The sequence below is a fragment of the Hipposideros armiger genome, unplaced genomic scaffold (assembly GCF_001890085.2).
Source record: "Hipposideros armiger isolate ML-2016 unplaced genomic scaffold, ASM189008v1 scaffold_175, whole genome shotgun sequence".
NCBI classification, from domain to species: domain Eukaryota; kingdom Metazoa; phylum Chordata; class Mammalia; order Chiroptera; family Hipposideridae; genus Hipposideros; species Hipposideros armiger.
In genome coordinates, this window is record NW_017731525.1 from 1209066 (window position 1) to 1225513 (window position 16448).

The 16448-nt window shown below is 38.0% G+C and overlaps 1 protein-coding gene across 5 annotated transcripts in view; it reads right to left on the reverse strand.

Annotated features, from left to right (window-relative positions):
* HNRNPD (heterogeneous nuclear ribonucleoprotein D) overlaps positions 1-14731 on the reverse strand; it is a 23662-nt gene extending 8931 nt beyond the window's left edge. The window contains exons 1-7 of one of the 5 annotated variants that reach the window (XR_002125133.1): positions 14191-14721; positions 12286-12342; positions 3166-3334; positions 2339-2500; positions 711-842; positions 138-237; positions 1-27 (exon numbers count right to left, since the gene is read on the reverse strand). The exon at positions 1-27 is cut by the window's left edge and continues 120 nt beyond it. Coding sequence is in view for 4 of the 5 variants with exons in the window: in XM_019652173.1 (XP_019507718.1) it covers positions 1-27; positions 138-237; positions 711-842; positions 2339-2500; positions 3166-3334; positions 12286-12342; positions 14191-14423 (880 nt within the window). In the remaining variant the exon portion in view is untranslated. Of the gene's footprint in view, positions 28-137; positions 238-710; positions 843-2338; positions 2501-3165; positions 3335-12285; positions 12343-14190 lie in introns of all 5 variants that reach the window. The other 4 variants (XM_019652173.1, XM_019652174.1, XM_019652176.1 and 1 more) reach the window with 4 other exon arrangements.
* Positions 14732-16448: the final 1717 nt, after the last annotated feature.

The following is a 16448-nucleotide window of genomic DNA, read 5'->3' on the forward strand; positions in this document are numbered from 1 at the left end:
ATCCCTGGTTCCAGTTTTGACTGGGGCCTGCAGCACATTAATAGGTTCACTAAAGTCAGAAGATCAGCAAAGATCTTTACTTCAGGATAATTAAAAAGCAGAAAAGCTTAAGACAGTAAACTTAGGCTCTGGCTTACCACCACCTCTTCCACGAGCTCGGCCTGCAAATCCTCCTCTGGACCCCCACTGCTGCTGTTGCTGATACTGTTCCTTCGACATGGCTACTTTGATTTCACACTAAAAGAAAAAAACTACGTTATTATACTGGAGCAAGAAAACACGTAGAATAATAAAGACAAAAACGAAAAAGAAAGCAAAGTTTATAATAACCAGAATAGCCAATACTAAGATACAGTTGGCTAATATGATACTTCCCTCAAAATCAGTTTATCAATGAAAATCTGTAGTATTTAAATAATCACTTCTAATGATATCAAAGACATATTTGCTTGAGATGTTACTATATTCTATTTGTCCTCAAATATATGTCTTGGTAAAGCCTAGACAAAAGTTCACTTAAAAATAAATGTTTCCCTACTGCTCCCCAATGAAAGCAAAAATAGTTGATCAATGACTTTGATGAATAGAGCTCATGAAACATCTTTAAAGGACAAGCATGCCAACTCAAGCCTTTACAGAAAGCTAGATGATTAAACTCTTTACAACAAGCTAGTTTTATTAAGTCTGCAATTATATTAATGCTAACTTACTTTACTAAGACCAACATTGTGGTATTTCTTTTCCATTATCTTCTTCACTGGTTCCTCTTCCTTAAAGGTAATAAAGCAGAATCCACGCCTCTTATTGGTCTTGTTGTCCATGGGGAGCTCTATGGATTCCACCTAATGTCAAAAAAATAAGTTTAAATGCTTTAGTTTGCATGTTGTTAAGAGCACAAATTTAGTGGGGAAAAGTACACAAAGAAAACACATTTGGCCCTCAAGCTCTATTTGACTATGTCCCTCTCCCAGTTAATTCTAATCTTTAGAAGAATTCTTCAAATTAGAATATCCACCTAAAATGTCTTCAAACCCATTTTTAATAAAAACAAGTTTCACGGGGTACTACTTGCTACCTAATTTAAGGGTCACAAACTCAAATGTCCACCAAACACAAGAAGGAAACAATTTTAAGAAAAACAAGAAAAGTAACTGCATTTGGGAGAAAATGGGGAGTATGAAGACCTGAAAACTGAAGAACATACGCCCACCCCAAGGTGGAAGTTGCTACTCATCTTAAGATAGCTACTGCCAAGCAAAAAAGCACTTCCAATGTTGCTTGCTCTTACAATTAGAGAAAAGCTAGATATCCAGATTGTGGGAAATATCTCAAATTTCCAACAACACAACATGCCTTGTTTGAATCAAGTGAGAGATGTCTATATGCTGTATCTGGGGCCCAAGGCCACAAATTTCTCCTCCTAGCTTTAAATCATTCATTCATAAAAGGAACCTCTATCTCAATATTTCACTAAGTCTGCAATTAGCCTCAAAATTTGCTCATACATGTGTTCACAAATGAACCATTTTCTTCTGTATCTCAGGTACTCCAATCTGGATTTCTTCATGTTATTTGTATTTTTATTTCTTCTCTTAATCTGGTAAGTCCCTCAAGAATGTCTGTTTCAGGGCCGGCCGAGTGGCGCGATGGTTGGGAACTGGCTTGGGACGCCAGATGGCCCCGGTTCGGATCCCACATATGAGGGCCAGTGACACTGCCCTCTACAGCTAAGATGCTGAACAACAGCTCAACCTGGAGCTGGGCAGCCGTGAGTCGCTGGCGACGGCAGAGGCTGCAGCCCCTGTGGCAGTGGGTTGCCATGGGCTGCCGTGTGTAGCCAGCAGCCAGCGTGAGCGGCCAGCAGCCGCAGTGAGCGGCCGTCCAGAAGCCGGTGACTGATCTGCCTCGCCCGGGAACAGCGCAATGATGGTGCCAACTTGGGCCAGTGAAGCAACGTCCTCCACAACTAGACTGAAGAACAAAAACGACAGCAACTTGTCTGTTCCCCTTCCCCCAATTCCCCAGCACTGTTCCCATCCCCCCCAATTCCCCAATAAAAATCTTTAAAAAAAAAAAAAAAAAAAGAATGTCTGTTTCATCTTTGTGTACCCTGTGCCCAAAGTTCCTCAATAAATGAGAAAAATGTAATCATCTAGCCCTCAAAGATCAGCTAATGAAGTATTTACACAATATCATTATTGCAAAAATAATCACATAATCTGCCCAAACTTCAAAACTGTGAAAAACCCTTAATGTGACAATTATATTCACACTAATTTTGGAAGGGAAAGGGAAAAAAAAACAAAAAACAAAACTGGTTCAAAACATTATCACATACCTCACCAAAACCACCAAAGTACTCTCTTATTTTCTCTTCAGGTGTATCTGGAGAAAGGCCACCAACAAAAATTTTTTTAACAGGTTCTTTTGTTTTCATGGCTTTGGCCCTTTTAGGATCAATCACCTTCCCATTCAATTTATGTTCTTTCTGATCCATGACCTAAGGAAATTGAAGTTTTTCAGTTTAAATATTTGTATCTTAAAATTCACAGACTATTATATTAACTTACTTAAAAATAATTATAGTTAAATATAGCTAATGGTAGGCATATGTTGACTGGCTTATGATTAAACTGCCAAATTGTGATGTGACAGCAGCTACATACACCAGTGTCTAAACATGAAGGTCCTTAAGAATGGGGAGGAGAGACACAAATTTTATCAGCAACTAGAAAACATCACACCTTCAACTATTAGCAATATAAACATGATTGCTACTTTCCCTTAGCCCAAGACTAAAATGATTCAAAGTTTTTTACCTAGCATATTTCAAGCTCTGTATTTCTGTGAACTTGTCACAGCACATCCTTTTAACCATCTTTAAGTCTCAGTATTTTAAGTTAATTTACATTTATGTAGTAGAGCCTGACACACAGAAGGTATTCAGTAAACAATGTTTTTAATACTTGGGCATATTTATAATTTTTCATTAAAGATATACTTGGCACAGTAAACAGTTCTTTTATCTGACTCTTCATAAAATGTACTGGCTTGAACTGTATCCCTTAGTATTATTGCAAAATGGGAAATCACACATGGACAAATTAATTTTATCAAACTATTCACATATTTTATATTAACTGATCAGAACACGGAACACACTACCTTATCTACACTCTCCGACTCTTTAAATAGCACAAAGCCAAAACCCCTTGATCGCCCCGTGATAGGATCTAACTTCAGAGTGCAGTCTACAACTTCACCAAATTTGGAGAAGTAGTCCTTCAGATCTTTCTTTGTAGTGTCCCAGCTAAGGCCGCCTATAAACATTTTCCTGTAAAGACAAAAAGCAATATTAAAATGCTAAAAAAATAAATCAAACTTTGCCTTAAGTATCCACACATCAATACCTTTTCCAAACTGCACTAATTTACTGGTCAGTATATGAAAATGTCATTCTTCCTACATGACCACATATCAAGAAAACCCTATTCCAGTTGTGAAAAGGTTTGCTTTATCACTGCTGCACCTACATAATTACAATATAGTGAGCAAGCAGCAGATTCTTTTGACTTGCCAAAAAGATAAATGTATCTATCCTCAAAGTAAAAAACTGTACATTAAGTCTTTCTTAAATTACATGTTAAATAGTGGTAACAGCAAAAAAGAATTTTAGCTTCAAATTTCTCTTCCAAATCTTCATTATACTTGTAAAAAGGCTATGTAGTCCCCGTTGATCACAGCGACAGCATGTCTATGCTGAAGCTCCTTTCTATTTAAGTTCTCTTATAAACAAAACTCTTAGCACATAAAATGGAAAATTCTAAGTCTCACAATTAAGTTGTAAACCAAGTTTTTTGATGTTAAAAGTCCTTAAAGACAAAAGTAATCATGTAAACAATTCAGTGAACAAAAAGAATTATCCACTGAAGCACAATCCACTAATTAACCTGATGATTTATTTACAGTAGAACCTCAGTTAACCAGCAATATTTAAACCTTCAAAATGCTAAAAGTGACCGGCGGTAAACAGAAACCACCAAGACACTTTAAGACCAAAAATATATACTCCAAACAAAATTTTAAGGTGAAAATTGTTTTGTTTTGCTTTTTCCAGCAAAAGGCCATAAAGCTCAGATCCTTTTTAGATCTGCTCCCTCTCCAAAAAGAGCTAACGTATATCCTACCTTTTAAAGAGACAGGACTGGAGATTTTCATTTTAAGGGTAAACTGTCAGAATTTGTTACGTGAGGGCTAAAAATTTCACTGTGGGAATAAAATCATCCTTGCTCAATGATTTCTCATCTTTATAACTGGGGTGGGTCATGGGGGGGATGGGGATGTGGTGCTAACTTCCAGCTCTGGAAAGAAATTAAGCAGGAAACATCTACATCTTGTGGGATTTTAGGATATTGCCACTAAAGCCAATTCTTGCAACAAGAGGCCAATTTTATCCCTAGAATAAGATCTTGCGTCTGCTTCTCCCTAAAGATGCCCGATTAACTGAGGTGTTACTGATCTTACTATTTAACCCACAGATTTGTTTTTACTTCTTATGAAAGTTAACTTTTAATGCAAAAGAAGTCTTACTTTAGGCATATATTGTGCTTGCTATTTCAGGTTAGATTTTCAACTTGTACATGTATTCTAGAGCCGGGCCATTTATATGCTTAACTTTCAGGACTTTCTCTAATAAAACTTCCATGCTTGAAGTAACCATTATTAACACTTTCTGTACTTTATAGTCAAATGAACAAAACACCCATGCTGTATAGGTATTTTTCATGTTTACTGCCAATTCCATGGGGGGATATGTGGAGGTATTTTCAATTACATTTTCTTTCATTCAAATAAAGCACCTTCTACCATCCAACCTTAATCACTGAAGTTGCCTTAAACGCCTTATTTTTTAACCTAAAGATCCAGAGCATTTTCTTTATAGATGAAAGTTCATTGCCAACATCTACCCTTTCAAAAAGTGAGGACATTACCATCTTTTTAAAGATAAGAAAACTAGTAAAGCAATGACCTCTTGCTCAAATATTCCATAAGTTCCAGAACAGAAACTTTAATTAAGTTGAAATTTAACTATTAAATCACCAATTGTATAATTATAGAAACTTTTCATCAATAATTTAAGTTTGACATTACTTCAGCCTAAAGAGAATATCTAATATCTGAGGAATAAATAAACCACACAATTTTGCCTTTCAACTTTAGCTTTTAAAAAAAAGGCTTTTGTTATCTATTGAGAAAGAACTAGTTTTGATTTTATTTAACCAAGGCAATGTTTATATTGGGTTAAGTGTCATTATTTTAAAATTAAGAAACAGAAAACAATGACAAAGAAATAAATTATGAGGCATGCCCTACTATTATTCACAAGCCCCAAATGTTTTTACAGCATAAGAAGTCAGTTTTCTTAAATATCAGGTAAGCATTCTAATTCATCAACTAGCCCAATAAAGTGCTCTCCAAAGAAATTTCCCACCTTTAATAGTCTTTGGTAGAGAAGTTGTTAAATGTGCCCACCACTTTAGAACTAAAAGGTATTTAAGATGTTATCCTTCCTAAACAATCAAATCCCATTTATCTAGGATATAAAGTATTCTGGTTCAGCTATAATTTACACATATTCCACAGAATGATTACTATTTCTCAAAAAATTAGAGCAAAATATGTAATGAAACTTCAGCTATCCAACACCTTTAGAGAATGAGAGCCAAATATTCCACCTTCTTTAAAGCATTGCCAGCCTTCCCTAATCTCTCCCCAACTTTAACCCTAATTTGTAATAAAATTTTTTTCTACAATATATCACTCTTCTGCCTTCTTAATCAAATACAGTAATCATGATTAACAGTGGTCAGTCATCCCTATTCTACTATAGCATGCCTGTAGCATCTTCTGATAGAGAGCTATTTAATACATAAAGTATATCTCATTTTTTAGCTCTTTTAACAAGTTCTTATTTTGCCAGATTAATCACCAGTTGCTATTCTAAAATGCCTCCTTCTCCCATTTTTGTAGTAAGTAGCCAGCACTCTAACTTTTCAAATTTTGCGTAAAAATAAAGTCTCTGGGCAAGAGCCCAAGTGACACTTCTGAAGCAAATGCATTACATTTTGGTAGCCCCAAAAAGCACTTTTTTCTTCTGCTCTAATATTGCAGGACAGTATTAGAGGACAACCAGACAGCTAAAGCAATGAACACAAACTACCAAATCCATTCTATCTTTACTAAATGGAACATATTAACTTTATTCCATCTTTATTCAGTGTATATATACAGTATAGTATAGTAAGAAAAGGTCTGTTATCTTAATTCTGGACAAATGGGAACTTCTTTTAGCCTCCCTAGAATATCAGCATTCTGACATGCTCTCCCCCTCAAATTATGACGGTTTAAGATGTTACCAATTTAAATTTTCTGTATTTTATATTATTGTATCTTGCTTAAAGCATAAGTATTGTCCATCCAGACTACCCCTGCTGCTCTGAACACAAAGACTGACTTGCAAGTTGCTGTCACTCCTACAGGATGTGCAAATAACTTGACAATGAAGTCGGGACAGAACTTCAGAAAAATCCTAAGCAGCCAAGTTAAAACTACATCACAAGACTCACTCAAATAGTAACAAAAATGGGTTCCTAATGCTGCAATGTAAGTTTAAAATTTGATCCTTAGTTGTAGTTAATCAGTAATTCTAATTAAAATGAAGGACTTCATCTACAGTATTTTATTAACAAAGTTGAATTTCTTAATCCTACCTATAAATTATTTAGCAGCCCAAAGGCTACTCAATTTAGGAACACCTACTCAACAACTGAAATCTTGCTTTTAAGATACTGGTATTACACCATATTAAATGACAGGAAGAGTTATATAACCCAGTACAGATGACTTATCTAAATGCTATGCAGTGTCATTTAGGAATTTAGGCCGTTTTGTGGGACATATTTGTGGAGAAAGTAAATTTATAGAGGCAGTAAGCCAAACTGCCTGGGTATAAATCCTACCTGCACCATTTACTAACTGTATGACCCGAAGAAGTGGGGGGAGGGGGGAATTCTATGATTGTTTCCACATCTGTAAAAGAGGAAAAAAAAAAAGAGACTAAAAGCATACATTGTATATATGTATGTGAGCCTTAAATGAACAAACACACTTAAAGGGCACAGAACACTGTGATGCATCCTAAGCGCTCAATAAAAATACGTTATTTAAAAGTGCACAATCTAAACATAATTTAACAAAGCAACATTTGCATTTACTTAATGGGATTTTTAAAAATCTGCATGGGTTATATGACGTTTCCAACATTAAGGGGAAACGCCAGGATGAATTTTATATAAATGGATCCTACGGTTATTTTCAAACTTAACCCAGAAATTTTTAAGTATTCCATGTAAAAAATATATAGACTAGAAATTAGGTTGTCTAAGACTCTAAAATAAAGTTCCAGTATCTTCATGGCTCGTCTGTACTCTACATAATCGCCAATAACTTTAGTAAGGAATAATTTCAAAATATAAATGGCAATACATATGAAGCAGTTCTGGCTGGTGGAATGTTGATTTAATACTCCCATTTTCTTCCCATCCAAGAAACTTATTTTCTATACTATTGAGGTCACTAGGTTTAACACTCCAAAGCCAACAGTATTTTATTTAGATACTTCCCCTAACAAGTCTTTACCGTGAAACATCTCAAAGTAAAATTATAAGCACATTACACTTCCTCCCAATTTTGGAATAGGGATTAAAAAAAACCCTCTAACTTTTAAACACTTCCTAACAAGTCACAATCTTCCATACATGGTTTCATAACAAGTTCTGACAGTTTAAAAAATACAATGGAATGTGTGATTTACATTTCAAGTACATAACATGCCGGGCCAATCATGTCACTTGTAGAGTAATGTTACTCAAGTATACCACTAACCCTTATTTAAATAAATTTTCTGGTATTTTATCATTGTAATTATTCCTTTAATATCCCAAAATGACATCATCAAGTGTAACAAAACCTCACCAACACATAAATGATTTCCCCCCCTTAGAAATCATAGATTTTAAAAGGTTACTAGTTACCTATAATGAAAGGGATGGGTTTACTTTTTGCAACTAGACCGTATAACATGTTAGGGCAATCATTTTAGATTCTGTATTAAAAATATTTTTGGAATAGCTTTACAAGAAGTCATTAAAAAAAAAAAGATTAATCCCTCTAGCCTAGTATATTAAATCTCATTACTTCACACTAAATGAACTTAAATGACTAAAAAAAAATAAGTTGAAAACATAATAGTTAATAAATTAAACATGACAGGTTTTGAATAAGCTTTAAATGGTTAACCCCAAATCTCCCCTTTTTCTTCATTTAATTCCAAGGGAGGAATCTTGTACTTTTACTTTTAAAATCAACTCTCAATCAGCTTTATAAAGTACACTCCAATTTACCTACAGGTTAAGGAATGGGGTTTCCTTAACCTCAAGGTTAAAGTTCTGGTTAACTGAGATTACTACACATTCACAATTCTATAAAGATTTTTATTGGAAATCAATTTAGATATCAACACTGAACTCAGAAAATGACTTTTACCTTGAATAATGAAACTTCAGAATCTTGCAATACTTTAATGTTACTTAATAGTAAATGGGAAAAACTATAGAAGATTCATTCTTTTATAAGACATTGTAACTTTTTGAGTCTATCTGCTGAGAGTTTTTCATCTATGCTTCTCATAAGACTAAAAGGAGGATTTTTCCTAGCTGTTTGGGTTTGTGATAATTTCAAGTCTAAGTAGAAATTTACAGAACATGACCCAATACTTAAAACTGTCACCTTGATTATCGACCAAACTGCCAGTAATACAAGTCTCCCCATCCCACCCCTAAATAGTCTTAAATGTCTAGCTCCAATGTACAATATAATACTCCAGAAACTGAAACATGCTTACCTTTACTCCACAGGAGTAAACCACTGGCAGTATCAACTATTAAGACACAGGATATATACACACAAGCTATGAAAGCAGGCTACGTAGTCAATCTTCCTTTGGTGAGCATTGTTTCCAACACTTTGATCAGCAAACCAAGTAACAAACATGTTATATTACCTGAGACCACATTGTTGGAAGTGAAGTAACAGTAACAGATCCCACGCTTCCAGCATCCACTTCAGTGCCCTATCCACTAAAATGTTGAAGCAAAACTAAAATGAAATAAAACTTGGACTAACAGAAGTTATGTTTCACTCCATTTGTGAACCCGTATACACTTGTGGTGCACAGCTTTAAGTAGAACAGGAAAAAACTTATTATTCTATTCCTTTTTAAATGCTTTCAAGGATGTCATATATCACTTGAAGGCTAATAAAAAGAATCATTCCTACATGTTGGCCATAAATCACAATAGATTAAAAACTTTCTTATATTAGGGCAGCCTTACAGATGACAGAATACCCAGGCAATACTAAAAGTACACAATAAATATACACTTACTTTATAGAAGAGGCCACATGACTTGAGGGAAAAAAACAAGGCTTAAAGCAAGTATATTTATCCTAAAAATCAGCACTGAAAAACTTAATGATATTCTCCAATTCCAAACCCAAAAGGTCAGGTAATTTTTATTATCTTTCATAATAGACAAGAATTTGAAATGGAGAGAAGTTAATGTTCCTTCCTTAGAGGGTCATCCTTTTTGAGATTTGGGGGCATCCATTTGTAAAATTTTAACACTGGAAACCTGTCAAAGGTTCCAAAGAATGCTAAAATTCAGATCCATCCAATTCAGGGCTTCACCTTTACAGTAAACCCAACTTTACTGAATCAAAAGCCAGTCAAGTTGGCACAAGACTGCTCTAAAAGTACTTGTTTTACAAAGCAAATGATATTCAGAATGCCCCAGAAGCACTAGGGTATAATCTCAAATATTTAAAACAAAAACATGTATAGTCCCATTTCTTAAAAATTTAGACAGGAGACAACCTATAGCAGAGTTCACTAAATTCCCAAACACGCAAAAAAAAAAAAAAAAACCAAAAACACCACACCTGAGCTTATATACACTATTAGAAGACTGGATCAAACATCCTGTTATTAGAAAAGTATTGCTGTCCTTTGATAACTTAATGGGACTATTTTGTTTCCTGCCCAATTGAATCTTGCAAAATTGTCTGAAAGCTAACCCAGTATTGTCATTTTTCACTGATCATGCGAGTCTGAAAATTGCCTTCAGGTAGCTTGCTACATGGCATGTATATTTTGCCACACACTGATTTTAAAGTACCTACCCTAAAAGAACTGCAGCCCTGTAGAGAACATAACGAGTCCAAACCAAAATGGGAAATTCCAGTGCAAATGCTTGTAAGTAAAAACTAAAGATATTAAAGTTGGAAAGATTAAAATGAGGTGAACTCAGGAAGGCATTTTACTATGGAAATGAGTCATTATTCTAAAAGACCATAGTAAACCGGAAACACCCACTAGAGGTGTAACAAGAATGCTCTCCTAAAACAGCTGTTTATTCTTATATTTAAAATTTTAAAAACCTTCAAGTCTACAAATTGATTTTTTAAATATTTTTAGGATCAAATACACACAGAAATGTGTTTAAGAAATTAAATTTAGATAATTTTATATCTACTAAGCAGTCTTATATTATTGAAACTAACGAACGAAACTGCTACACAATTTCCCTCAAACTGGGAGAGGGAGAAAAGAACAGACAGGGTTGCAAGTGCACAGACACCAAAAAGTTTAACGGTCTTAAGGTATTTTTTTCAAAAAGAAAACCGTATCTGTAAAAGGGTGAGACTGGGTGATTGGGCAGTAATTTTAAAAAGGCAAATATTAGACTTTAAAAATGAAAACACTTTATGTTAAATGTATACTTGCTAAACTTAAATGAACCTCAGTAAAATCCTATTTTCAGTGGATGATAATTGGCCAGAATTTAAAATGTTCATTAACTATAAACACTTAATTGTCCATTTTTTCTAAGAAGTCACTTAGAAACTTGTTAAGTTATAGTATTAGGTACCAGGGCAAGTATAATTCTTACAAGAGTCAAAACAGTGACCTTCAAACCTAAGTTTATGGTCCTTTCAAATTACTGAAAATAATTGCTTACATAAGATTTGAAACATGTAATGGAGATGAAACATCAAGTAGCTAGTATAATCTTAGTTTGCCACTATTAGCAGTGAAATTGAACTATCAGTGAAGGTATATCAGAAAAGGTATAATTTTCATCAAAAACATTTTCACTCTATGTGAAACTGACTCATGTTTTTGTCCTTTTCCCTTTAGCCCTACTGCTTCAGTCTGTTTTATCTCCAATATGAAACTGGACAGATTTCAGTGGATGAGAATATAGTAATAAGCAAAGCTCGTGTAAAATTTAATGTTATCCCAACTGGGCTCTTAAAAAAGAATTTGTACACATATAAGTCAACCATCTGCAAATCACTGGCCCTCTAAACTCCAGTGGTGGTGGATACAAAACTCCTGGAAAACTCAAATATAATCCTAAAGGCAGAAAGATTGACATTTAAGGGAATGGAATGATAAAAAGAACAATAGTCAATCTACCAGCCTTCCAAAGAGAAATCATGCAACTGTGAATACATACATGTCAACCAACCAACTATAATGAACATTCCAACCAAATCACACAAAATAAAAAATCTAATTTAAGAGCTGTAGTGGCAAGCCACATCAGCCCGCCTCTGAAAAATACATATCCAATTCTTATTCAAGTTATATTTACAAATATGGTTGGTGATTAAAAAAACATACATTTTTGTATAATACATATATGCAACATTTTAAAAATTGCTTTGCTTTTGACATCTCCACATATTTCAGTATAACATGCAAGACATTTTAAACACAAGATTTTATAGCACGTAACTGTCACATTTAGCATTAAATTTAGAATTCCAAAAATATTCTTAACAAAGTCAAATTTGAAATTACAGTATTGTTTTCTTGTCCAGTTAAAAATATATATATCATTACTAACTACATCAAGCTTTAATTGGCCACACCACAATTACATGCATTACCACAGACCAAAAACCATGTAATGGCATTAGTTTTGCCCAAAGATCATTCATGATGCCGAAAAAGGTTTTATATCCCAGGTACAAGATATCCTACTGTACTAATGACTAGAATTTCCTGGGGAATCAATGGGCAACCAACCAAAACACAGCCTCTGCAAGTTATGACTACTGAAACCTTTATTATACAGAAATAAAATTTAAAAGTTTTACCATTCTTCCCGCTGTGCCGTCGCTGCTTCAGTGTGTCGTGGGGAGGAGTTTGAATGGCTAGGGAATTAACAACCGGTACAGCAACCAATCAAAATTCTAGTTTTAGTTTTTGACATTGTTAGGGTTAAAAACTTTCAATTCATTTACACTTCAGTTCAACAGTAGATAACTACAAAGGCAGCTGCTTTGTGATTTGAAAAATTAGGTCTAAAAGAAAGCCTGCCCCAAACAGTAAGTTACAGTTAATCATTTTGGTGTCTCTGCCTAAAGAACAGAATTCAGAAAACAAAAACCAAAATATTAAATGCTTAAGTTTTCAAACATTTAACATATTCCTTCCTTAAATTGTAAATATATTAAGATTAACTAAGAAAAGCTAGTTTCCCATCCCACCTCCACTCTCCCGAAGTCAGCACAATCAGCATTTAACAGCCTAACAAGTATGCCTGGGCTGAGGTTAAGTACTATACTCCAAAGTGCTTCTCTCTCCCCTCCAAATCTTGTGCTCTTTCCCAATAAAAGAAATTGTTTTATAATACTGGGTTAAAGCGGCATTTTATTGCTTTTACCTTCCAACACCCTTCTCCTTATTAAGAATGGGGGGAAAAAATTTCACACACTACAAAAAGGAATGGAAGCGTTAACCCAAGATCAATAGTAATGAGAACAAGAGTAACACCCAAAAAAGAGCCTGATTTAGTCCCTCCTGCTAACTCCTGTATCATGCTCCCACTCCCAAATACTGCATTTTAATATATTAAGTGCAGCTTTAAGTAATATATTCCTCCAATTGGAGGAAATAAGTTACTTAAAACCCTGCAAAAAAAAGTCATGCCATAGCACAATACAGGATTTATTCATTTTTTGAAAAAAGGCTGGTGGGCCTCCTTTAACAGTGGATAAGAGCGGGAAGGAGAAATCAAGAGAGACCAAAAAAGGATCCTGGGCACCAGGTGGGGGAAAAAAGCGTTTTGTAAAAAAAAATGTAAGTTGCGCAGAAAAAGTAAAATGGATAACAGTACAATGTGTACAAACAATTGGAGAACCCAACAGCTGAGAGCGCGAAAAGGGTGCGCGATTAGAATTAACTTGGAGGGGGGGGGGCAGCCTGCAAGTCAGAGGTAGGAGGTATAACAGCTCCAGTCAAGTGCAGGCCCTGCCGACAGGGAACTTAACCGAAAGCCCGTGGAGCAAAACCAACGTCCCAACAGGCGACTCGCAGAATTTCACCTAGTCCAATTTGTTCCCTAGGCTGAAAAGTAGGGACTATGTAAGCAAGCCGTTGTGCGGTCGTGTATAAGAAGAAAAACGAATAGGTCGAGGGGAAACTTATTCCAATAAAATCTAAAAAAATTCGGCCTGAAACCGAAACGGAGCAAAGGTGGACAGCCTACACGTTCACCGAAGCATGTGCTTATTAAAAAAAGAGAAAAATCGCATCGTCTCAGGATGATGGAGTGAGAAGCACCGAATAAAACTCAGTTATCCAGGCATAAAGGCTTTTGTGTCTGTCTGCGTTTTTATGTCCGGGACTTTAAGAAACTGGAAACGGAGGAGACAGAGGGAAAAGAAAAAAGGTACCCCTCGGCAGGCGGGAAAAAATCCTGGCGGCTAAGTCGATGGGAGGAGACCCAAGGCAAGGGAGGGAAGGAGGGCGGGCCGGGGAGAAGCATGGTGACGGCTAAAGGTGGAAACGTGTGTGATGGGGGAGGGGGTAACAAGCAGGCAGGGGGAGAAAGATATGAAAACCCCGGGGAGCCCAACGTAGAGAAGAGGACTGTGCGAGGAGGCTGCACAGGGGCCTGGAGGGCGGGCGGAGAGCGGGAACGAGGCCTAATGGCGGAGAATAGGGAGGGGGAGGGGGGACTACTTGGGCCTGACTATCCCCTGCCGCCCCTTACTCACCCTTCATCCTCCTCGTTCTTACTGGCATCGATCTTCGCCCCCTCCGACTCGGCGCTGCCCCCTTCGGTGCCGCCGGTCGCGGTTCCGCCCCCAGTCCCGGCTCCGCTTCCCGCCGCCGCCGCTGCCCCCTGCGCTGCTGCCACCATGGCTCCCTCCTGCTCGCCCGCCGAGCCGCCTACCGCTGCCGTTGCCGCCGCCGCCGCCCCGTCCCCGCCGAACTGCTCCTCCGACATAGCGCTACTGCCTCCGCTGCCGAAGAGACTACACCCGCCGCTGCCGCGAACCGAAACTAGCAGCAAAGTAATCCCCGCCGCTGCCGCGCGCTCGCTGTACCGCGCGAAGCACACAAGACAGAGAAGGCGCGCGTGGTTGCAAAGGCTCCTGCGCCTCTCCCTGGCCTGCCCCCCTCACCTCCCACTCTCGCGCAGCGCGCACTCCCGCTCTCTTCGGCTGCACTAAAAAAGAATAAGAAGCAGCGGCGGCCGCTCTTGCCTCCTCCTCGCTTTAATGGCGCCGCCGCGGACCACCTAAAATGGCCGACGGAAGAACGGCGCGTCCCGGTCACGTGACGCGCGAGCGCGCCCTTTGCACCTCCCCCGCCCCTTCTACCGCTATTTTTTTTCCCTCCTTCCTCCTCGGTCCTGCCCTCTCCCTCCCTTTTATACCTTCCTCGCACGCGCCGCGCCGCACAGCGTGGGGCCTTTAAAAGGAACCGGAAATGGCGTTCGATAAGACGGCCGCGCGGGGACCATCGAGAACAAGGAGCGCTGTTTCGAATGTGCGGCTAGAGGTGCCCCTCCCTCTGCCCCCGCCCCTCCGAGGGTTCCTGGAGTCCGCTCACCCACCCACCCCACATTCCCCAGCAGCCGGCGGAGACTGGGCGTCGGGCTGGGCGTGGTAGCACCTCCCGGAAGGGGACTCTACCCTGTGCGTCTGCGGCGTTGGGATGGGGGAGGGGAGGCGCGCACTCGGCGGCTTCTTATGTCACAGAAGTTCCCGGCCGGAGAAAGGGACGCTGCGCTCCGGTTTTGGCCCCGTGCGTCCGACTTTGTCCAGAGCTGCGCCTGGGGACGCCTGGCTCGCCGACGCGGAGCGAGACGCCGCGGCGGACTGCGCGCGTGCACGGACTGCCGCAGATTCGTCTCCCGCGACCAGGTGACATTGAAGTTTCGCTGGCTGTCGCCGCCGCCCTTTCGACCCGGGCGGGCAGCCCGGGACCGCTGGCGGTTAGGGCTTCTTTTTCTTTTAAGGTTTGCTTTCCAAATAAGATTTTTTTTCTTTGCCTGTTTTTCTCCCGAAAATTTTCGTCTAAAGAAGTAGGTAACTTGCATTTTTTAAGGAACCGGGATTGTTTTGTGCGCTTTGTTTGAAGATCTTAAAACTTAACACGATTCTTTGAAAATTTTAAGAGTTGGAAAAGTGTGTTAGATCAACTAAGGGTTCATTTAATTTAATGATTTGTAGTCCTTGTATTAAATAGAATATAAAAATGCCGTGACTCATCTTTACAAGGTTTCTGAGTTTGTTGTGTTGTAGGATTTGGGTGTGCTTTTTTAAAACACCGCTAGGCGTTTCATTCAGGGTAATAGTAACGTTCTTTAATAGACCCATTAGAAATCCCAAATGCCTTTGCTGGAAACTAGATTATTCGGGCTTTGAGATTTGCAGCTTCCTGCAATACACTTAGAAGAAAATGTAGTTTTTAGGTACTTCTTTAGTCAACAAATTGCCTGTTTAACATGTGCCCAGGCACTGAGGAAACAGACTAGTGCAAAATTCAGGAAAAGAACTCAAAAGCTTAAGTACTTTCCACCATGTAATTAAGTGAATTTGTCTCAGTTGAACACTCCAAAAATTTCGAAGATTAAAAATATGTAATTTTTTATTCATCAAGTGAGCAAAATTTGCATTACAGAATAAGTAAAACTCAAGAATACAGATGAAGTTATGAAAACATCTTAAAAAATATAATTGTACTGAATTCCTGTTATTAAGCAAATGCTGCGGGCAATGCCTAGAATGGGTATCTTAGATCAAGTAGTAGTGACTTTGGGTATGTCTCCACCGGTGAAAATAGTAGCCAAGAAGGAAGTGGGTATAGTAAGTCCGGTTCCCGGATAACGTTTGTAAGTCGGATTCGTTCGTAAGTCCGACAAAGTGAATCTTATACACCTTTGATACAAATATACAATGTAAATAAAGCCAATGGTTGAACGATTCATGTTATAACAATGAGTGACGGCTACCATCTTTTCGCC